The sequence below is a fragment of the Cebus imitator genome, unplaced genomic scaffold (genome assembly GCF_001604975.1).
Source record: "Cebus imitator isolate Cc_AM_T3 unplaced genomic scaffold, Cebus_imitator-1.0 Scaffold286, whole genome shotgun sequence".
NCBI classification, from domain to species: Eukaryota; Metazoa; Chordata; class Mammalia; order Primates; family Cebidae; genus Cebus; species Cebus imitator.
This window is the reverse complement of record NW_016107601.1, coordinates 306701-329438: the sequence shown is the minus strand read 5'-3', so window position 1 is coordinate 329438 and position 22738 is coordinate 306701. Positions and strand designations below refer to the sequence as shown.

General features: G+C 49.5%; 1 protein-coding gene across 1 annotated transcript in view; it reads left to right on the top strand.

Moving 5' to 3' along the window:
* Positions 1-22738, top strand: part of EHD3 (EH domain containing 3) — a 37980-nt gene that overhangs the window by 11491 nt on the left and 3751 nt on the right. The window contains exons 2-5 of the mRNA XM_017501938.2: positions 1118-1294; positions 5845-5942; positions 16599-17011; positions 17674-17838. Of these exons, the coding sequence (XP_017357427.1) occupies positions 1118-1294; positions 5845-5942; positions 16599-17011; positions 17674-17838 (853 nt within the window). The remainder of the gene's footprint in view (positions 1-1117; positions 1295-5844; positions 5943-16598; positions 17012-17673; positions 17839-22738) is intronic.

Below are 22738 nucleotides of genomic sequence, written 5' to 3'. Positions count from 1 at the left end.
AAAAAGTTAACTGGACATGGTGGCAGGCACCTATAATCCCAGCTACTCGAGAGGCTGAGGCAGGAGAATCGCTGGAACCTGGGAGGCGGAGGTTGCAGTGAGTCGACATTGTGCCATTGCACTCCAGCCTGGACAAGAGTGAAACTCTGTCTCAGAATAAAATAAGATCAGGCCGGACATGGTGGCTCATGCCTGTAATCCTAACACTTTGTGGGGCCAAGGTGAGCCAATCACCTGCGGTCAGGAGCTCAAGATCAGTCTGGCCAAAATGGCGAAACCTCGCCTCTATGAAAAATACCAAAAAAATTAGCTAGGCATGGTGATGGGCACCTGTAATTCTAGCTACTTAGGAGGCTGAGGCAGGAGACTTACTTGAACCTGGGAGGTGGAGGTTGCAGTGCACCAAGATCACACCACTGCACTCTAGCCTGGGCGACAGAGTGACACTCCATCTTAAAAAAAATAAATAAATAAGATCATAAATGTGTAGATGTGTATGAGCACTTAATAACATAGTACTTGTATGCCTGGGACATTTCTAGAAGGATACATTTCTAGAAGGATACAGGGTACAAAATACAGATACTAAAAATGTAGGATAAGATGGATATTCATTTTTCATAGTGTACCTTTTATATTGTTTGTATTTTGTATCACATAAGCTATTTTTATATTAAACAGCTAACTGGTTAAATAAAGACCTGTGAAAAGTCAGCAGAGTCTATAAATGGTTTAGTTCTAACCATGTCTTTGTGTGGTTACTCAGCAGGTTACTTTCAGTTATGGAGTCTGTAATACTCTTTGTAAGAATCATTTCAATCCAAGCTTTGTTTCTAAGCTGAAATCTTGCTCCTCCATCCCCCCAGCTCCCAACTGATTGAGAAAAGGAAAAAGATAAGGACCAAAAAACAGAATATTTTAAGATCAGCTGAAATTCCACCTCCTCTACAAAGTTCTTTGGACTCCATTATCTAGCAAGCTTTTCTCTCAGCCATGAGATCCTGCTGCTGCGGCTCTGCCCTCCCCTGTGACTTGCATGGTGTCTGCCTTAATAGGAGACGTGCTGTGTTGATCTTGAGCAGAACACCTGCATTATGACTGTGTTCCTTCTTGCCAGGTACCTGCTGGAACAGGATTTCCCAGGCATGAGGATTGGGCCTGAGCCCACCACGGACTCCTTCATTGCGGTGATGCAGGGAGACATGGAGGGGATCATCCCTGGGAACGCCCTGGTGGTGGATCCCAAGAAACCCTTCAGGAAACTCAATGCCTTTGGCAATGCCTTCTTGAACAGGTGAGTGTGGAGGGGAACACAACACTTTGGGGTGCTCTATTTTCTTCTTCTTGGAGCATGGGACGTGAAAGAACAGTAGGTAGGACCTTGAGAGGCTTGGTGCCTTTTCCATACCTAGAGTCTCCTGTCAGTCTTTCCATACCTAGATTGCCCCTTGCTTGCTGGAAGTATAACTGAGTCAGTTGTGCGATGCAGGAGCCACAGAGGCCGGGCTGATTCCTCCTTATCAGGAAGCAGGGAAGGATACAACAATAACTTAGGTCACATTCCCCTACTCTGCACCTACCCCTAGTAAAAGTGGAGGAGGATGTTCCATATCTTTCCCAGCATTTGCCTAAACAGGCAAAGGCTGGACTTGCATCCAACTAGAAGGAGGCAGACGAAGGCTCTTTTCTGTTCATGGATATTGTTTCTACCTGGTGGAAAGAACCCTGGACTTAAGACGGAAGCCTTAGGTTTGAGCAGTAACTCTTCCACTAAATGAAGTGAGTGACCTTGCACAGGTCACCTCTCTTCCCCTGGGACAAGTTCAGCCTTGCAGATACAAGATCATCATGATGATTTGAATAGAAAAAGCTCTAGAAATGCTTGGCAAACTAATATGAGCCTTCAAATGAATTATTCTGCTTAATCAGAAGCAGGCTGATCCCCTGCTCACACTTCCTATACTTATAAATCCAATTTCACATGTGCATGGTAAATACTTTGAAAATAATTTTAAAACTACTTTTTCTAATTGGAGGTGTTTAGAGTAGAGGTAATGAATATGGGCTTTGCCTTCAGATAGACCTGGGTTCAAACCCCACCTCATACGGGGGATCTTGAACAAGTTGCAAAACTTCTTTTTTGCTAATTTTTCCCATCTGTAAAATAGGATAATAGGAGTGAACGGAGAAATAAGTGGGATAATAAACAGAAAACACTCTGTTCCCCACAGAACAGAGCCCCAGGCCACTAGGGGCCTGGTGTCTACTGAAATAAAACATGAATTCTATCCCTGGCACATAGTAATCAGCAGGTTAGTTAGTGACAGCGTTATCATGTCTTGTCTCATTTGATTTCTTAATTGTTCGGTGAATGGAATAGGCATCCGCTGTGGTCATTTTTCAGTTGTAGAAGTTGAGGCTCATTGCCCAAAGGATTCTCAATGTCTCTAATCCCAAAGAATAGTTTTAATAAAGCTACAAACTTGTCTTTGACCTTTCCTATAGTGTCATGGAGTCAGTCTGAGAAAGGGATAGGAAGAGGACCACATGAATGAAATGTGGAATTCTGAGTGGTCAAGAGCAGGGAGCAGAGGAGGGGTCACGCTGAGAAATCTCGAGAACTTGGCCTGGCAGAGAGAGAGGCCCAGGCATGGGGTTTAGTTTGTGTCGAGAATGAAGCTGAGGTCAGTTTAGGAAGAACGAGGAGGCAGTTGCGGTGGCAAGGTGCAGTGGGGCAGGCGTCCTGGAGTCCAGGGGTGTCTCTCCTACCTGGAACTGAGTGAGGAGGTCCTGGATGCCCAAGATGCTAAAATGCAGAAATGGAGGGGGTGGGATGAGCATGATTCAGAAGAACAAGTCAGCAGAGATGAACAGAAGCAGGGATATCTGAGCAAGGGAGTACACGATGAGTTTCATTTTGAACACGTTGAGTTTGCAATGATGGTGAGTCAGCTGAGGAGCATCGTCCTATCTGAAGACAGAGAGGAGAGGCTGGACCCCAGGGGAGGGAAGAGAAAAGCCAGGGAAAACAAGAGGAAACAGGGATTGTTGCAAGAGAGGCGTACAGGTTTAGTGGTTAATGCCATTTTCGGATAATTGTGCTTATAATGATATACTGTATTGTATTATGTGTAACAGCATATAGCCTATTATGATAACAGAATTTAAATGATTGCCATCATACGCTGGGTGCATTCCTGAGAGCTGAGCGCCCTTATGTCATTAATCAAACCCAGCAAGTCTCATGAACTCTATTGTTAAATGCATTGAAACCAGGAGGTGTGTGTGAGGTTGGGTGGGAGTGGTTTACTTTGGTAAAGACACTTAACTCTTTGAATATTATTATCTTCATGTAGAAAGTGATAAAATGTAAATTGCCATAATCCAATCCTGCAAATATTGTGTGAAGAAAATCTGAGAGAGAAAGGAAAAACTATATAATTCTTTACAGTGGTTACATTTTTTATTTTATTTTATTTTATTTATTTATTTTTGAGACAGGGTGTTGCTCTATTGCCCAGGCTGGAGTGCAATGGTGTCATCTCAGCTCATTGCAGTCTCTACCTCCCAGGTTCAAGTGATTCTTCTGCCTCAGCCTCCCGAGTAGCTGGGATTACAGGCATGTGTCACCATGCTAATTTTTGTATTTTTAGTAGAGACAGTTTTCTACCATGTTGGACAGGCTGGTCACGAACTCCTGGCCTCAAGTGATCTGCCCGCCTCGGCCTCCCAAAGTGCTGAGATTACAGGCATGAGCCACCGTACCCGGCCTACAGTGGTTCCATTTAGGGAGTGGAATTGAGGAGGGCAGAAGGATGGAGAAAAGAAAGACCTTCCTATTTCATTTTATGTCTTGCTGAACCATGTTTTTATTTTTACCATGTACATTTATTTTACAAAAAAATAATTTATAAAGAAAATATATAGGAAGGTGTTCTGAAACAAATAGCATGCACATAAAAGGTGACATTATTAAGGGGTCATGAATCTCCCTCTAAATCTGTGACTTCAGTGAATAAAATGAAGGTGACTCAGGCAAGATCCTGCATTTCCAGAGTGACCGGGTGTCTGGCCTGGAGGGCAGACATTGATAAGGAAAGAAATGTGGCCACAGGAGGGGCTGTGTCTCCTGGCTCCCTCCCAGGTGCCTTGCTAAGGGGTAGAATTCATGTTTATTTCAATAGACACCAACCCCCTAGCGGCCTGGGGTTCTGCTCTGTGGGGAAATATAAGGCTGATCCAGTCCAGTGGACACAAGCCTTAGAAAAGTGGAAAGAGCCAGTGGTAACCCAGGCAAGAGGAAGAGCAGGGCTGACCAGGCCTTTGTGGGAAAGTTGACATTTGACCTTGCCATTAAATCATGAGTGAATGACACCAAAAATGTAAAAAAGAGAGGACATTCCTGGCAGAAAATACTGGAAGGGGGGGAGAGGGAGAGAGAAGGAGAGAGAGAGAGAGAGAGAGAAATATGCATCACTAGGGAAGAATGATGAGAGAATGTGGCTTTCTGCAGGCACCTGTGAGGTCGTGAGGTTCTGAGATTTTTCTCCAGCAGCACACAGCAGCTGAAGTGGTGGATGTTTAGGTTGGCTGGGGGTCTGCCAGGCATGTCCACTGAAAGGACAACAGGGGACGTGGAGGAGCCCTCTTGCATGTGCCACCGGCTTCGCTGCAGCCCCCACAAGGTGCTGCACCTGAGATTTCCCGGTTCCCGTCTCTGTGCTGCCGAGTGGTCCTATTTCACACCCTCTGTCTGCTCCCCTCCCCTTTCTTCTCTTGAATTATACTTGACTGCTATCGTAATAGAGATGTTTGGCCTTTAGATGCCCAAATATGTGTTCCTGGTTGGTTGCCATTCTTCAAGACCAGCTCTAGTGCCTCATCCTCCAGGAAGCCATCTCTTTGCCTTGAATCTTCCAAATATTTCATCTGACTTCTCTCAGGGTGCTGGTCCCATTGCACTGTGTATTCTGGTTGTCCATGTGTAGGCCTCCTCTCCTGCACCAGGCCGTGACCCTTGGAGACAGGGATCGAGGTTTGGACATCTTAGTGTCCCCAGCAGTAGGAGCTGCCTCACAATCATCCAGGGAGCTTCCTCAAAGCATAGATCCTGAGTGAGACTCACTTCTGGGGCTGGGATTCTGGCCTGGCTCCTGGGAGTCTGCATTTTAAGCCAGGCAGGCTTGTGATCCTCTGGCCTTGGCACCCAGCCTATTATCTTGCACAGAGTAGGGTTTCAGTTACTGTTGCATGATAACCCATTTACAATGAGGACCTATACAGAGAAGCACAGCCACTCTGCCCACGAGGATCAGATCAGAAGGAGGATGCCCAGACCCTGACTCTGTACAGCGATGCTTTGGGACAGACCCTCGAAATCCCTCCTGCCTCGCTTGTCCCTAGGGGTTCATAGGAAGAGGAGGCAGGGGGTCTTCTCATTGACTCTAAAGAAGCTGAGGTTCCTAGAGAGGGCCAAGCTAAGTGGAGTTACTCAAGGCAGGGAGGTAGCTGGTCAAGGACAAACTAAAGACAGGGCCATAGAATTAGACCCAGGCTTTGGTCACACATGAAGATGGGATGTCGCTATGGAGTAGCCCTGCTGGTCACATGTTTTACCAAACACACCCTGGTGCAGGGCTCTCTAACACTGGATGTGGGGAGAGGCAGGAGGACTGGGGTTCTGCCCTGGGTCAGCTGTCAGCCATGCCCTGCACTGAGCAAGCCCCTGGCGAACTGAACCCCTCTGCATGCACCTGCAGCTCACCTGAGAAAGACAGGTGGTTGGAATCATGGGGCTGGATCATGAAAGGTGGGTACTCACCCAGGTTTCCTCTGCCCATGCAGGTTTGTGTGTGCCCAGCTACCCAACCCCGTGCTGGAGAGCATCAGCGTCATCGACACACCAGGGATCCTCTCTGGGGAGAAGCAGAGGATCAGCCGGGGTAAGCAACCTACCTGAGGGGTATTGGCTGTGGGCTTCATGGTTCTGGCATGTTCACTCTGTTACGTACCAGAAGAGAAGCACCCAGGGCCATGCTGTTCCTTGGCCAGCCGGCACTTCTCCTGTGCTGTGTGGGATCATTTTACCTGGGGCAGTCCTAGGCAGGGGTCAGCAGGGGTCGGGAGAGGAATTCAGGTCCACCATAGCTCAGGAGACAGTTGGCCTCAGTTTTCCCATCTGCAAAATGAAGACATCAATATCAGCCTCACTTCATTGGGTTTATTCATGCTACAAGAGGTACCTTCCATGGCCCTGACCCTGGCTTGCTTCTTAAGTTTCTGGGGAGCTTGCAGCTCTGCAGGACAGCCAAATGCATACAGAGAAATTCAGCTCAATAGAGTCAGTGCTCTGGGTCCTAAGAGGAGGGAACCAGGTAGTAAAAGCGCTTCGAAAACTGTTCACTCCAGAATAATACAGGGTAATTGCTCATTAAATGAGGTTGCCTGGTGTGGTGGTTAGAAGACAGAACTCTGGAGTCAGACTGGCAGGGTTCTAAGCCTGCCTTTCCCACCTCCTAGCACAGTGACCCTTGGCAGGTTTCTAAATTTTGGTAACTTTATCTGAAAAATGGTGGGGGGTGGGGTGGGTAGTACTATCCATCTTCTAGAGTTGTTTGAAGATTAAAAGAAATGCTTTAGATAAAAAGCCTTTTCTGGCTGGCATGACCACCTAGTAACCATGAGGTGTTATGGATCATCATCGTTTTCATCATTGTTTTCTTTTTTCTAGTTCTAAAATGCTAGGCAGATGCCGTCAGAAGCTAAAAGCAACTGCTCTGGGCCCCCATCCCCAGCCTGTCCTGCCACAGTTTGCCGAGTGTCCTGCATAGCCCCCTACCCTTTCTGTGCCATGTGTTGTATCTCTGGCAAGAAAATCAGATGATGCCATACCCACCCCAATATTAGAACTAGTTGCTGGGGCTGGAGTGACATCAGCACTTGGAAGTCAGCCTGTGGTTAAGGGAGGGCTTGGAACTGCTGGGGATCTCTGGGAAGCAGCTAGAACTCTTGTCTGAATGGACCTAGGTAGGTGACCATCTGCATGTGCCTTCACCCTCTGTGCTCTGTGGCTCCAGCTGGGACACAGTTCCATCCTGCCCGTGTCTGTGCCACCACAGTGGGGCCCAGAAACCTCTGCTCTTTCTGCAAGAGCATGGCCTGCCCAGGCCAGCACTGCTCAGACTAGACCACTTAGAGGAGAAGTCACAACCTCATGGTGTGACAGGCAAGTGCTCCCACAGCTGTGTATTGATGAGGCCCAAGTGGTCCAGACCCTGGGCCCAGGTACAGGCCACTAGCACCAGACCTGAGCTGTTCAGTGCCCCTGTGAGCTGCCTTGGTGTCCTCTCTGCAGAGAGCAGCTCTCTTCTGATGAGGCCAGGTGTGTGGTACAGGGCCAGGCTTGGCTCTTTGGGGCTACACTACGTCTGTGTGTGAGCTGCCAAGCCTGTCCTGGCCAGGAGTGGAGAGGGAAGAGGGGCCCTCCAGGCCAGCAGCTTGCTCAAGGGCTGGGTTAACCCATCAGCCCTCCAGGGAAAACACAGCCTGGAGTCCTCATCCTGTAGCAGGTGGGAGGGAGAAGGAGTCTGAACATCCTGAGCAGGAAAGCCCTGCTCTCTCTCCTCACCACCTCTTGCTTTGCTTAGGAGGTAAGACTGGGAAGAAGAGGGGAAATGAAGCAGCTGAGTCAGGAGGGACTTGAGAAACTGTGTTAGCAATTCCTGTAATTGGTGGCCTGTGAGTTCTAGGACATCACAGCGTTCCCTGGGAAGGGAATGTTGGGAGACTTTGTTCCCTGGCTCCCTGTCTCTGCTGTATTGTGGAGGTGAGAAGGAGCAGGAATCCATGGCCTGGGAAACAGGGATGTCTGACCCTCCTTCCTTCCAGCCCACGTGCGCTGTAGCACCTGGCTCCCTGCTCAGCGCCCTGTGTAGGGCAGCGCAGGTGATTCCCCTGTCTTGCATTGGTTTGTTTCCCTGAGCACCCCTCTTCTCCTAATCCACCCATTCCCACCCTTAAGTGGTTCATCTCTGGGGTTCACTCTGCATTTAGGCCTAAAAGGGATTTGCTGTTTTACTCAGGCAGCTCAGGACTCCTTCAGGAAGGCTGGGGAAAGCCACCTCTTCCCAGGGTTATGTCCCTGGGGGCCGTGCACATGTGTACCCAGAAGGCCACTGCAGCCTGACCAGCAGGTCCAGAGAGGACTCCAGCCTCTGAGGTTTCCAAGGACACTGTACTAGGAGTTCAGAGCTCTGGGCTTTAGAACCTCTGTGTGTCTCAATAGGTCACATTTTCAGTGTCCCCATGTGTAGCAAGGGGTAATGATATGCATCACACAGCCTTCTTGTGAGGTCCATAGACCATATGAAAACACAGGCCATAGCCCTGGGTCTGGATCGCCATGAGCAACCTTCCTCCATCCTTATCTGTCAGTTGGCATCACCCATTATACAATCCCAGAGTAATCTCTGTGAATGTCTGTGCAAAGGTTTCTGGGCCCCACTATGGTGGCACAGACATGGGCAGGATGGAACTGTGTCCCAGCTGGAGCCACAGAGCACAGAGGGTGAAGGCACATGCAGACGGTCACCTACCTAGATCCATTCAGACAAGAGTTCTAGCTGCTTCCCAGAGAGCCCCAGCAGTTCCAAGCCCTTCCTTCCAAGCAGTGCACAACCTGTGCAGCTGTATGTGGCAGACTGGTTCCCAGGGACTCCTGCCTTCCTCAGTTCCTATCCTATTTCATTCTTTTCCTATTTATCTACCTCTCTCCTGCCTTTGTCTGTTGGACCTCAGTGAATGCTTTATGCAAATTAAGTTCTTGGCATTCTTGCCTGCACTTCCTAACCCCTCTCACCCCACAATAACTAATCCCCAGGTCCTCATACTTCTGGGAGAAGTGATGGCCCTAGGAGTGGCTTTGCAAGCCAGTTTGTTTTCTGCTTTCTTGAGTCCAGAGTGTAAGTGCAGCTGCTGGCAAAAGCAGCCTGCATTAAAATCAAGAGCTAGGAGCTGGGCTGCTGGTGCCTGGTGCAGTGCTGACCTCAGCACCCTGAGGAGACCAGGAAAGTTGGGCGGAGGGCATCAGATGCCCTCAGTTATCTGTAGGACCCCAAACAAGGAGAGTTTCCAGGGTGCCTTTCTTTCCCACAATTGGCCTTAGAACACATAGTTCCGGTTTAAACTGACGCACATAGACCCTCCCCAACCCATACCTCCTTTTACACACACACCCACACCCACATATGCACACACACTCCCCACACATATCCCTCACGTATACACAACTCCCCTCTTCCCCACAGCCCTCCCTCCCCCACTACACAAATGTGTGCTGAGAACCAAACTTGCTTCATCATGGCTTCTTGCCTGGGGCTCCAAGAGCTCTGAGTTTGGCCACAGAGCAGACTGGGTGCTTCTCACCTTCCTCCAGCCAGCGCAGGGCAGGACTGGACACCCTTGCTCCCTGGAATAATCCTGCCAACTATGTCCTGCACGAGGGTGTCTAGAGCCTGAAATTCAGCCCACAGTCCACTCACTGAGCCTCATACCTGGCACAGGGCTGTGTCTCACCAGAAAAAAAGGGGCAATGTTATCAAGTCAGCACAAAGGACCCAATGGGCCACATTAGACTGCCTGTTCTGCAAAGTGAGCTGCTTCCAGGGGCTCCAAGATCTCAGGCTTCGCAGAAAGGAGCACTGGGGACCCAGGCTAGAAGGCAGCAAAGTGTCCTCCTTGCTCAGGGTATGGCCCCTCTACTGAGCCTGGTGGGGGTGATGTGTCTGGTGGGAAGAAGGGTGGGGTGCTTCTTCCTGGGGAAGCTGATTCTGGGAGGTCCTGGGGCAGCACGTGTCTCTGGATGCAGATGTGTTGGGGTGGGCAGGGGAGGCAGGCAGGGAGGCAGTTCCTGGAAGTGGCAGGATGTGCCCCGGCCAGGCTCATTACTGGGAAGAAGTGAGGATGCAGCAGAAGTGGGAGGGCTCCAGAAAGCTGAGTGTCCTCAGCTTAGAAACCACATTTCCTGGCTGCTTCCCAGCTAGAAATCCCCACAGGCACCACCTTAGGAAAGCAGGCCAGGGCTTTGTGCTGACACCACAGACTGCACAGCTGGAAGCTCCTCCCCACAGGCCCCTTCCTGTACAGGTGAGCTCAGCAGGGCCAGAGCAGGTTGAAAACTTGCCCAGGTCTCACATCTGCAGTGAGAACTCTGGTCTTCCTATTCCCAGTCCCATGGCTTCTCAGCACGCTGTCATCTGCCCAGGAAGAGCGCAGAGGGTAGGAATGAGCGCAAACCTCTCATCTCCAAGCTTCTTCTAGGGGGCTTTAGGGCTCAGACCTTGGCAGTTCTGGGCTGATCCTTGCAGGCTGACATTCCTAGCCCATCTGGGGGACTCTCTCTGGAGCAGAGCCTGCACTTAGGGGCCTCTGGGTCTTCCCAGATTATGTGCTGGGACGTGCATCCCTGTGTGGGCACTCCCATGCCTGGGCAGAGCAGCTGAGTCCTGACACCCTTCAACAGGCCTTGCCAACCATCTGCTCGGGCCGCTCTTTGCCGTTACTTCTTGGAAGCGTCTAATGTGGCATTTGTTCCCCATTGTCAGCCAAACTCTTCCTACATTTTGGACATTGATGCCTTGTTATTCCTCTTCTGCTCAAATGTCTTTAAATCTTGACGGAGACTTTTGAGAGGGAGCGATGGGCTTTTGTATGTACCCACTGCAAGTAAGTGCCTGGTTTGAGGGCTTGGCCTCCAACTTCAGGCTCACATGGCTGTGAGCTGTTATAGAAAGAGAAAATGGGCTGCGAGTCAAGGAGCTGGGTTCCAGGCCTCAGTTGGCCACCGGCTGGCTGTGTGAGCTGGGGCGAGCCCCTTAATCTCTTTGTGTCCTCATTCCCTGTCCTGTAAGATGTGTATGCCCTACTTACCTCCTGGAATATGGAGGATTATGAAGAGTAAATGAGGTCGTGTGGCTGGAAATGCAAAGAAGTGTGCTGCCCTGTCAGGGCCCAGGCACTGCTTTCAGACCACGAGGAAGCTGGTGGGTGATGAAGGAGTGGCTGTGCTTACTGTGTTTGTCTGATTGATTTCCTCCTGTGTGGCATTACTTCGAAGTGCTTTCTTTCCAGTCCTCTGGAGCCTAGGGTTGCGGAGGACCACAGATCCCTGCGGGCTGCCCCGTCTCCAGGCCCACAGCCGGTTGACTAGACCTCTTAGAGCCAGCAGACTCGTGCCATGATGTCCAGAAAGGCAGCTTTTCCGCTCTGCCTCCTGGGGCTTGAATCTCCCCCCACTCACTGATCCATATTTCAGGAACGCTTGGGCTGCCGCGGGTGCTCAAGAGCTACTGCTGTGGGTCTCAGAGCCACTGCTGGAACCAGAGAGGGAAAGGCGGCCTGCCCCTGGTGATGCCGCTCACTGCAGCTGCCGAGGCAGAGTCTCTGCCGTCAGATCTGCTGCCACAGCTCTACCACAGACTCCTCTTTCAGTCATTTGTTATCCCCATTTTGCAGCTGAGAAAACTGAGGTTCAGATTTGACAAATAAATGAAAAGCTAATCCTATACCATACCCTTTTTCTTACTGGATCCAGTCTATATCTTTGAGATACCCCCATTCCTAGATCTACACCGAAGTCCAAGCCAAGTAAAGAATGAAATTTCGGTCCTGCAGGTGACACAGGCTCAGGGGTAGCCAGGAGCAGGGAGGCTGAGCTTCAGAGGAACCCATGGAGTCATTGCTTGATGGTCATGGTCTTCCTAGCCGCACCTGGCCGGAAGCTACTGGCATTACTGAGTCTGTAGTTTAATAGCAGCTTGCCAGAGTGAGGAGGAGGCCTCTGCTTATAAAATCATAGAAACAGTTCCTGGAAGCCCTTGGCCTGTCCTGAGGCAGAGACGGACTTCACCCAGGCATCTCCGAGGCCTGTAAGACAGCAGCCTGCAGCCTCGTTCTCTCGTTGGGCCTGCAAAGTTTCTTTGCCTAATCTCCATCCATCCCCCTGTACTCCCGACCCTCACACCTCTGGTTTCAGATGCAGAGAATTGTCAACAGAGAAAGGAAGCTCAGAGATTGTCCAGCCCAATCCCCTGGTTTGATGAGGAAAGACAGCGAGGAGGAGAGAGGGGAGGCTGCATGCCCGAGGACACACAGTCCATTAGTGGCTAAGCAGAAATGAGAGGTGGGCTCCCCCAGGCCAGTGCTCCTCTGGTGACCCCTTCCGAGCATGTCCCATCTCATAGAACTAGTGCTTAGAAGGAGCACTTTATAAAAAAAAAAAACAGCAGGGCAATCAGAACAGTCAAGATCACAGCTCAGTGGTTTCACCTGCATCCTCTGATTTGGTTTGATCCTCACAGTAACCCTATGACTGAGTCACCGGTTCCTCGACCATAAAACTGAGGCCCAGAGATTACTCAGTTACTGTCTCCCAGATGCAAAATGTGTAACAAGGATCCCATGTTCCATTCAGCAAATACTGATAGTGCATCTGCTATGTGCCACGCACCGTGCTGGGTGCAGGGGAAGCCCAGAAGAATGAGGTGCTACCCCTGTCCTGCCCAGCTCCCAGTGCAGCGAGGATTTCAGTGGGCTGAGCGGCAGAACAGGAGCATGCATGATGCTTCAAGACCACCGGGGGCAGGGACAGGGACGGCCAGGGGTCTATCCTGTTCTGGCAGCACCGACATATTGCTGACCCTCAACCTTTGCAGACACAGCCTCCTCTTACATCACTGGCGTCATCAGGGATTGCCGCAGGATTGCAGGGACAGAGCCTCTTCTCTTCTCTGCAGCTTCTCTGGTGCCTTTGTGTTCCCCAGCGTGATGGAGGCGTGGCTACAGTGCAAGAGTTGAGTTTGGAGTTCAGGTCTTGGCTCTGACCCCCAGCATTGCATGGCCTTGGGCCTTTCTCTCACCCTCTATAAACCTCTATTACCTTATCAGCATAGGGCTCAACGCTGGCCGCCCTGGCTGCCTTAGCCTGTTCTGAGCCATTGAGCCAAGGCATGGGGCTGAGATTTGCTAGACAGGTGAGAGAGAGCTGTAGCTCAGTCTTATCCTCCCAGCAGCCCTCCTGGGGGCCTGCCCCACCGCAGCTAAAATCCAGATTGGGAAATGAAGAGCAGCAGAAGGCCAGAGGCCTGGCAGAGGGTTGTGGAGGGCCCTGCTGCGCTCCTGATGTGAGCTGTTTGTGGAGGTGGGGGTTGGGGCAGGGGGCTCAGGCTGCCCTGATTTTCTTAGCCCTCCGGCCTCTCTCCACCCACAGCTCTGAGGGACTGCCTTTGGGAGGTGACAGCAGCCTTGCCATGGGCTGTGCCAAAGGGAAGATAAAAATTGTCTGGAGCCATCCCTGGGGAGAGGAGGAGGGATGGAAGGATGGAGGGATGGAGGGATGGAGGGAAGGAGGGAAGGAGTACGGGCTGCAGGCTTCACCTGGAGTGGGAGTGTTTAGGCCTCCCACGCTCCAGTGAGGACTGGCTGGGCCTGCGTGCCAGGGAGGGAGGGAGGCAGGAAGTGGCCAGGTGCAGAACAGCTGGATGGCTGACAGCTGGGTCGTCTGGCCTCACCACTTGCCAGCTGTTTGGCCCTCTCCTCTTTGAACCTCAGTTTCCTCCCCTGGAGGTGAGAATGATACTCCTCATGCTGCCTATCTCAGAGGGTGTTATGAGGGTGAAATGAGGTCATGAATGAACAGCTTGCCATCCGCAAAAAGCACCGAACTTGGAGTTGGAGAGCTAGGGGTCGTGTCCCACGGGTGGTCTTTGCTGAGTCACTTAACCTCATAGAGTTTGTGTGAACATCTCCCAGGCAGGGGTGATGATGCCCCTGCCTCCTGGGCAGAGCAGCCTCTGAAGCACTTTCCTGGGCCTTGCCCCTGAGCCCAGACAAAGCACCTGTCTTCAAATGAGAAAGAAAAATCTAGTTCACACCAGGTCCTCCATGATGCACCAAGCAGGGACTGTCCTCAGGGTGGTACCTGGAGACACTGGGCCAGCTCTGCCCTTTCCTGAGCTTCAGTTTCCCTATCTGTAAATCAGGGAGTTGGACCATTGATTGCTAAGCTCCTCGTAGCCTCATGTGTCTACCCCTCAAGAGCAGGGGAAGAAGACTCGTGTATTCGTTGAGATGTATATTAATTGAGCAGCTGATAGATCTTGGAGAAAATCACCTGGGAATGGAAATACTTTGAAGCACTTCATTTACCAAAGACAGAGGAGTTTAAAATGGATAGTACCAGTATCTGGGTAAGCAGAGGAAGGTTTTACCATCCTTTGTTCGTTGGAATTCTCTTACAGCCACTGGATAAATGTTAAAGGGGTCCTCCAGGAAGCTTTAGGGCAGCGACTTTTCCCATCCGTGCTGATCCCATCCTCTTAGCCCCTGTGACAGTGCCTCCACATGTCCTAAATATGTACACCATTGGGTGTTCACTAGATGCCACAGGGTAAGGGAAAGGCTTCTTAAACTTAGTTCCCTTGGCTCCTCCTCATCGATGCCTGCAGCTTAGTCTGATGTGACAGCCTTTGAAAGCCAGCTCAGTGCAGTGATCCATTGCACTGACTCCAGGGCCACCTTCCTGGACTCGAGTCCCAGCCCATTGCATACCAGCTGGGGAACCTTAGACAAGTTACTTTATCTGTTTGTATCTCTGGTTACTCCTCAGAGAAGTGGGGCTGACATTAGTGTCTAATGATGCTGCATAGGGTCTTCGTGAGGATTAAAGGAATTAATGATTATAAAGTACTTAGGTCAGTGCTGCACACCTTTTGAACGCTATGGAAGTGTTAGCTTTTGTTCTTTTTATGGACCAGTGGTATTCAAAGTGTGGTCCTTGACCGACAGCCTCAGAATCTCCTGGGAGCTTGTTAGAAATGCTCTGCGTCAGACCTACTGAAACAGAAACTTTGGGAATGGAGTCCAACCATCTAGGTTTTAACAAGTTCTGTGGGGGATTCTGATGCAGGCTAAGTTAGGACCCCCATTACAGACAATCTGAGCTTCTTAAGTCTGATTCAGTCACAAGACAGTTGCCTGATGATCTTGCCTGGTCTCCAGTCTCCCTCTGTGAGGCAGGGCAGGCTTTTCCCTAATGATTTGGTTTCCCATTCAATGGTGGCCATGAGCTTTGGGTCCCCAGTGAGTGTCCCCTTGGAACCCTTGTGCTATGGGGAGCCAGGGTGGTTGATCACATTAGACCCCAAGAAAGGGCTTCTACCTCAGTGCCAGAGTTATGCCATGGGGCAGTGGCAGCAGGGGAGGCTGAGAACCCTGCTTAGACTCTGAACGGGAAAGCCTGCCACCTCCATCCTCATGCCACTGCTGCTGCTCATGGGCTGTGTGCACTTCCACAAGTCACTTGACTGAGCCCCACTTCCTTAGCTCTTGTCTTCCTATTTTATATCAGAGGAGCCTGAGACACAGAGTTAAGACCGACTGGGGCTCTGGGTGTCAGGAATGTATAGACTGTTGGTCTGCCCTCCCGCTTCAGCCCATCCTGGATCCACAGCTACTTGGGATTGAGTATAACAGCTTCTGTGGGGCTCCTGTAACCAGCCTGACCTAAAGCAGCTCAACAACCGGTCTGTGGGTGACCAGAGTCCCAGTCACATGCTAAGGAAGAAACCCCTTGTGGTTTCAAGAGTTGGGAATTCTGTGCTGCAGCTGATTACAAAGGAAAGAGCCTGCGTAAGAACAAATTGTGTGTTTTTATAACAAGAATTGCAGATTTCTTCCAGACCAGTGATGGGCATGGTCTGAACCATCATCAGTATCTACCTTTTACTCTTTCATTGTTTTCAGACATTACAAAGGATTTCTGAGTTTTTGTATCAGGTTAGGTGTCCAGACTTCCTTTTGCAGCAGGCTGCTAAATACAGTAAGCATGGATAGGAGAGCTGGATAGTGGCGTGTCTTATGGATATAATGATGTTAATAAGAGTAACTAGGCCAGGTGTAGTGGCTAGCCGGGGGTGGTGGCTCATTCCTGTAATCCCAGCACTTTGGGAGGCCAAGGCAGGCGGATCACCTGAGGTCAGGAGTTCAAGACTCAGCTTGGCTACCATGGCGAAACCTTGTCTCTACTAAAAATACAAAAATTAGCTGGGCGTGGTGGCACATTCCTATAATCCCAGTTACCCTGGAGGCTGAGGCAAGAAAATTGCTTGAACCTGGGAGGCAGAGGTTGTAGCTAGCAGAGACAGTGCCACTGCATTCCAGCCTGGGCAACAGGAAAAAAAAAAAGGAACTAGCATTTACTGACAATCTACTAAGTGCTGGATTTTAGGATTATTTAATCTTCATAATTCTATCAATTAGGTATTCCTATTATTTTAGTATTTAATAGTATTTTTAGATGAAAAAATACTGAGACATTGATAGGTATTCCTATTATTTTAGTATTTAATAGTATTTTTAGATGAAAAAATACTGAGACATTGAGTAATTTGCTCAAATCCAAACAGTCAAAATGTGGAGGAGCCAGGATTTAAATTCAGATCTGACTCCCAAGACTGTGTTATTTCTACTGCACCTGACTGCTTCTCCAAACCCCTGCCCTATACCCCAACGGCCCCAGCCCCTGACTGTCCCTCTGCCGGCAGGGTATGACTTTGCAGCTGTCCTTGAGTGGTTTGCCGAGCGGGTTGACCGCATCATTCTGCTCTTCGATGCCCACAAACTGGACATCTCTGATGAGTTCTCAGAAGTCATCAAGGCCCTCAAGAACCACGAGGACAAGATGCGGGTGGTGCTGAACAAAGCTGACCAGATCGAGACGCAGCAGCTGATGCGGGTGTACGGGGCCCTCATGTGGTCCTTGGGGAAGATCGTAAACACCCCGGAGGTGATCCGGGTCTACATCGGCTCCTTCTGGTCCCACCCCCTCCTCATCCCTGACAACCGGAAGCTCTTTGAGGCTGAGGAACAGGACCTGTTCAGGGACATCCAGAGTCTGCCCCGAAATGCTGCCCTGCGCAAGCTCAATGACCTCATCAAGAGAGCCAGGCTGGCCAAGGTGAGGCAGCCCCGTGGAAGGTGGGCAGCTTGGGCAGGGGCCAAGAGTTTGGGGGTCAGCTGCAGGAGCTGAGCGTTGCTACCTCCAATAGCTGGGCTGGAGAATGTCCTGCAGCCACCTTGTCATGTGTGTGGCACGAAAGGGCAGGATAGTGTGGGGGCCGCGGTTACAGGCTCTGGGATCAGAGGGCCAGATGGGAACAGACTCCACTATTCACTGTCTGTGGGATTCCCAGACTTGGCAAGGCTGATAGTCTCTCTATGCCTCTGTCTGCATCTGTAAAATGAAGGGTTTGTTGGAGGATAAAGTGAAATAAAGAGTCTCAAAGCCATCATCACAGCGCCTGACAGCTTTGGAGATGCTCAGCAAATGTCAGCTGTTGGTATTGTCTTTAGCAGCAGCAGCAGCAGTAACATGACTACCTCATCCTGACTTTTCCGTAGCTCCCCACAACCTCACCTTGCCCATGTAACATAGAAAAACAGCCCAGCCCTCCAAGCAATGTGGGGGCATGAGGGTAGTAGAGGTAGAAAGAATTTCAGAAGTAGGAGCAGGGGGAGGCGGGAGGGATGTAGGGTTAGCAATGGGGTGGGAGCCATCCTAGAAGGAAGGGAACGTCCAGGGTCTTGATGTGAAGGCTTCTCTCTGGCCCTGTTTGTCAGGTCCACGCCTACATCATCAGCTCTCTGAAGAAGGAGATGCCCTCAGTGTTTGGGAAGGACAACAAGAAGAAGGAGCTGGTGAACAACCTGGCTGAGATCTATGGCCGCATTGAGCGGGAGCACCAGATCTCACCTGGGGACTTCCCCAACCTGAAGAGGATGCAGGTAGCGAGGGTTGGGGGTTCTAAAACCAGGGACAGTGTCTGAGAGCTGGCTGAGCAGCCTGAGTATGGAGGAGGCCACCCTTGGAGCCCCTGGGGAGAATCCAGCCCAGAATCATCAGGCAAGGCGGTGGCCCTGGATCTGCTCTCTGTTGGGCAGTCACTGGCCCAACAGGGGAGAGACACGGAGCCCACCGCCCCAATGGGTGCAGGTGTGTTAGATGATGTTGGGGGTCTGACACCTCCAGTTGATGACCTTCTCTAGTCACGGCCACCACCGGCTTGACATCCCACCATCTCTGGTGCAATGGGATGGGCCAACTGACCAAGGCTCTCCAGGCTCTTAAAGTGCCTGAGTTTACATCCAAGGTCCACCTTATGAGCAATTTGAGAAACAAGCTTCAGGGAGGCAGAAGTGCACACGGGTGCTCATCTTTGGGTCATATTGCAGGTGCCTATCTTGGGCCAGTGACCATCACATATAGTTTCTTGTGGTTTTCCCCAAAGCACTCCTCAGAGGGCGGCATTTGTCATCTACCGTTTTACAGAAGAAACTGAGGTCTCAGTGTTTTCTGAGTGTAGCATTCACATAGACCACAAGAAGAAAAGCCAGGAGCTGTGCCCAAGGTCCAAACAGGAAACCACCATACCACATTGACTGGATCCTCTCTGAGCCTTCATCTCCCCATCTGTAAACTGAAGCTACAAAATCACCTCATACACAGGTGTTGTGAGCACCAGTGAGATAATATTTCCAAAGCCCTTAGCATAAAGCCAAACACAAACTACACCCTTAATACACAGTAGCCATCACTGGGTGGGCAGGGGGAGCTGGGTGCTAGCACAAAGCATCTACCCTCTGTAGGTGCTTCTTATGATTTTAGTTTTTAGTTGATAAGTTAAAAAAGGGGTCTTAGGGTCCCTTTCAAATGTTATCTTCTCAACTTCTTATCAACTTCTTATGATTCTAGAAATGAGGGAATTAGAGGCCGGGCACAGTGGCTCATGCCTGTAATCCCAGCACTTTGGGAGGCTGAGACAGGCAGCTCACCTGAGGTCAGGAGTTCTAGACCAGCCTGGCCAACATGGCAAAACTTCTACTAAAAATGCAAAAGAGTTAACTGGGTATGGTGGCAAGCACCTGTAATCCCAGCTACTTGGGAGGCTGAGGCACAAGAATCACTTGAGCCCAGGAGGCAGAGGCTGGACTGAGCCTATTTATATACACCATAGAATGGATATACACAAGACTGTGCCACTGCACTTCAGCCTGGGCGACAGAGCAAGGCTCCATCTCAAAAACTAAAAAACAAAAGAATTAGGGAATTAGAAAAATTAAAAAAAAGCAGCCATAGAAGGACTTAATAGATGCTGTTGCTCTTGTGTCGATCTTTAGCTTGAGAATCAGTTTCTCAGTTTAAATCTAGGGTTTTCATGACATCACTGTAGTCCTAAATAGGTATTTTTAGTTTCCTATCTTTCAAAAGAAAAAGAAAAAAATCCATATTCCAAGTATTATGTATCCATTCATTCCTATAGCCACCTACCTCTAGCCACTCACTAACCAGCATTGCTTTTGTGTTGAGGATTTCCCAGTCCTTGACTTGGAGCACTTCAGCTCTTCGCTTCTCCTTTTGTTAAGAATTTAATGATCTGTAAACAAACATTTGGGAAGATAACATTTGAAAGGTACCCTAAGACCCCTTTTTAAATGTGAGGAATCCTTTCAAAACATAAAAGTTCTCGCCTTATTTGCTTGCCAGTTTGATATTCTGTTCTGTGCTTCAGTATGCTGAATCCACAGTGTAAATAGCTGTCCTGTGTGGGTGTCTGTGTAGGGTGATGGGAGTACCTGCCCATCATGCCCCCTAGGAGATACTGGGACCCCTGCATGGGAGCCCACCAAACACACCTAGATGTGAGCAGGCTGGGAGAGACAGGAGGAATGAGAGGTGGGAGGACCTTGGGACATGATGCCCTGAGGAGTGGGAAATAGGGCCCCGTCTGCTCCTTCTCCAGGAGGCCTTCAGCCCTCAGGCCTCTGTGGCTCAGCCCCACCCGAGGAGGGAGGTGAGAGGTACTCAGGCGAACACCTGCCCTAGAAAGCTGTGGGTGTTTTCTGCATTTTTCTGCAGCAAACTAGCTGTGCTTCACCCCTGCATACTGGCCTCTTCTCAGCCTCTGGAGAGTTCTGTGGCCAAAGCTAGGGCAGGAGCAGAAAGCTCTCACCTTGTCACCCTCTAGAGGCCATGGAGAAGTTGCTGTTCTAGACTCTGAACCTTTCAAAATTGAACCTTTCAAAATTGCAGAAACCTGAAAAGTAGAACATATTTCTTTTATGGTGTGGTGTGGGTAGTCATGTGAAGGCAAAGGGAGCTCTTCCAAAATCTGCCTGCCTGCCTGTGCCCTACTGTGTCAAACCCCTGAGGGCAGTCATGCCTTGTTAATGACAGGGATGGGTCCTCAGCAGTGCATTGTGAGGTGATTTTGTCGTTTCTGTGTGAACACCATAGAATGTATATACACCTGGATAGTAGAGCCTACCAAACACCTAGGCTATATGGTATGATGACCTATTGCTTCTAGGCCACAAACCTAGCATGTGACTGTACTGAATGCTATAGGCAGTTGTAACTCAATGTATTCGTGTATCTAAGCATAGAAAAGATACAGTAAGAAAACAGTATAAAAGATAAACAATGGTATACCTGTAGAGGGCACTTACCATGAATGGAGCTTGCAGGACTGGAAGTTACTCTGGGTGAGCCAGTGAGTGAGGGTGAGTGAGTGTGAAGGCCTAGCATATCACTGTACACTGCTGTAGATTTTAGAAACACTATACTGGCCAGGCTCCGTGGCTCACACCTCATACCAAAGTAATCCCAGCACTTTGGGAGGCCAAGGCAGGCAGATCACGAGGTCAGGAGATCGAAACCATCCTGTCTAACATGGTGAAACCTCACTGTTGTACTGGAGCGAGCACGGAAAGTCAACACCAAGACAAAAGTATATCAAACTGCAGGGCCTTTATTGCCGGCGGCCACGGAGGACTAGCATCTCTCCAACCCATGGCCCCGAAAGGAGAGTGTCAAGACTTTTTATGCCCGTAAACTACCTCGGGGATGAGGGTGAGGGGCGGGGGGTGAGGGTGAGGGGCTTCAGACATTCCAAGGGCCAGTGGACTTTGGACATTCTGTAAATTACCTCCTGGGCAGAGATGAGGGTGAGGGGCTTCGGACATTCTGATTGTTACTTAAGTGGTTCACAGAAGTCAAGATAAGTGTTAGTTTACACATTGTCTGGGTAGGGTGGAAATTACAGACCTTAGTTACTTATTACAAGTCGCAGGGGCCAAGATGGTATGGGTTTGGACTGCTTGCCCATCACATTAGGGTTACAGAGAGCAGTTTCAACAGAAAGCTGAGGTATGGTTGAGGTCTGCAGTTTTTTTGGGCTTTTACCATGTCACACTCACCTCTACTAAAAATACAAAAAGTTAGCTGGGCGTGGTGGCATGTGCCTGTAGTCCCAGTTACTTGGGTGGCTGAGGCAGAAGAATTGCTTGAACCCGGGAGGCGGAGGTTGCAGTGAGCTGAGATCGTGCCACTGCACTCCAGCCTGGGTGACAGAGTGAGACTCTGTCTCAAAAAAAATTAAAAAAAGAGAGAGAAACACTGTACACTTAATCTACACTAAATTTATTTTTAGAAACATTTTCTTTCTTCAGTAATAAATTAACAATTCTACTTTAGAAACTTTTTGACTCTTATAGTAACACTTGGCTTAAAACATACATTGCATATCTATACACAAATATTTTCTTATTCTATAAGTTTTTTCTATTAAAAAAGCATTATTTTTTACTTTTTAATTTTTCATGTACTAAAAACCAAGATGCAAACACCCACAGTGGCCTAGGCCTACACAGGGTCAGGATCATCAGTTTCACTCTCTTCACCTCCATGTCGTATCCCACTGGAAGGTCTTGAGAAGCAGTAACACACATGTAGCTCTCATGTATAATAACGATGTCTTCTTCTGGAATTCCTCCTGAAGAACCTGCCTGAGGTTGTTTTACTGTTAACTTTCTTTGTAAATAAGTAGAAGGAATACACTCTAAACAATGAAAAGTACAGTATAGTAAATATTGACATAAACCAGTGACAGTCATTATCATTATCCAGCATTACGGACTCCATGTAAATGTGTGTGCTAGCCTTTTATACCACTGGCAGCACAATAGGTTCATTTACACCAGCATCACCACAGACACATAATGTGTTGTGTTATGTACAATGTCACTAGACAATAGGAATTTCCCAGCTCCATGACTCTCTTCTGGGACGCTCATCGTATGTGTGATCCCTCATTGACTGAAATATTGTAATGCAGCACATGACTGTATTTTGAAATCTCTCTTCAGGGAACTCCAATGAGCATCCTGATTAAGAACCATACTTTGGGGACGACCTTGGCTTCTATTATGATTTGGTTTTAGTAGCTTGTGCCTTGTTTTTTTGTTTTTTCGCTATGTGAGGATAGAATGTGATTTTCCTACCTCAGAAGGCATTGGGGGAGTGAATGAGGTAATGTAGTGAAGACCTTTGTGGTGATTTTCAAGTACAGCATAACCCTTATTAAAGTAGAGGCCATCGTGTGGTGGCTCACACCTGTAATCCCAGTACTTTGGGAAGCCAGGAGTTCAAGACCAGCCTGGCCAACATGGTGAAACCCCATCTCTACTAAAAATACAAAAATTAGCCAGATGTGGTGGTGCATGCCTGAAGCCCCAGCTACTTGGTAGGCTGAGGTGGGAGAATTGCTTGAACCTGGGAGGCGGAGGTTGCAGTGAGCCAAGATCAGGCCACTGCACTCCAGCCTGGGCAACAGAGTGAGGCTCTGTG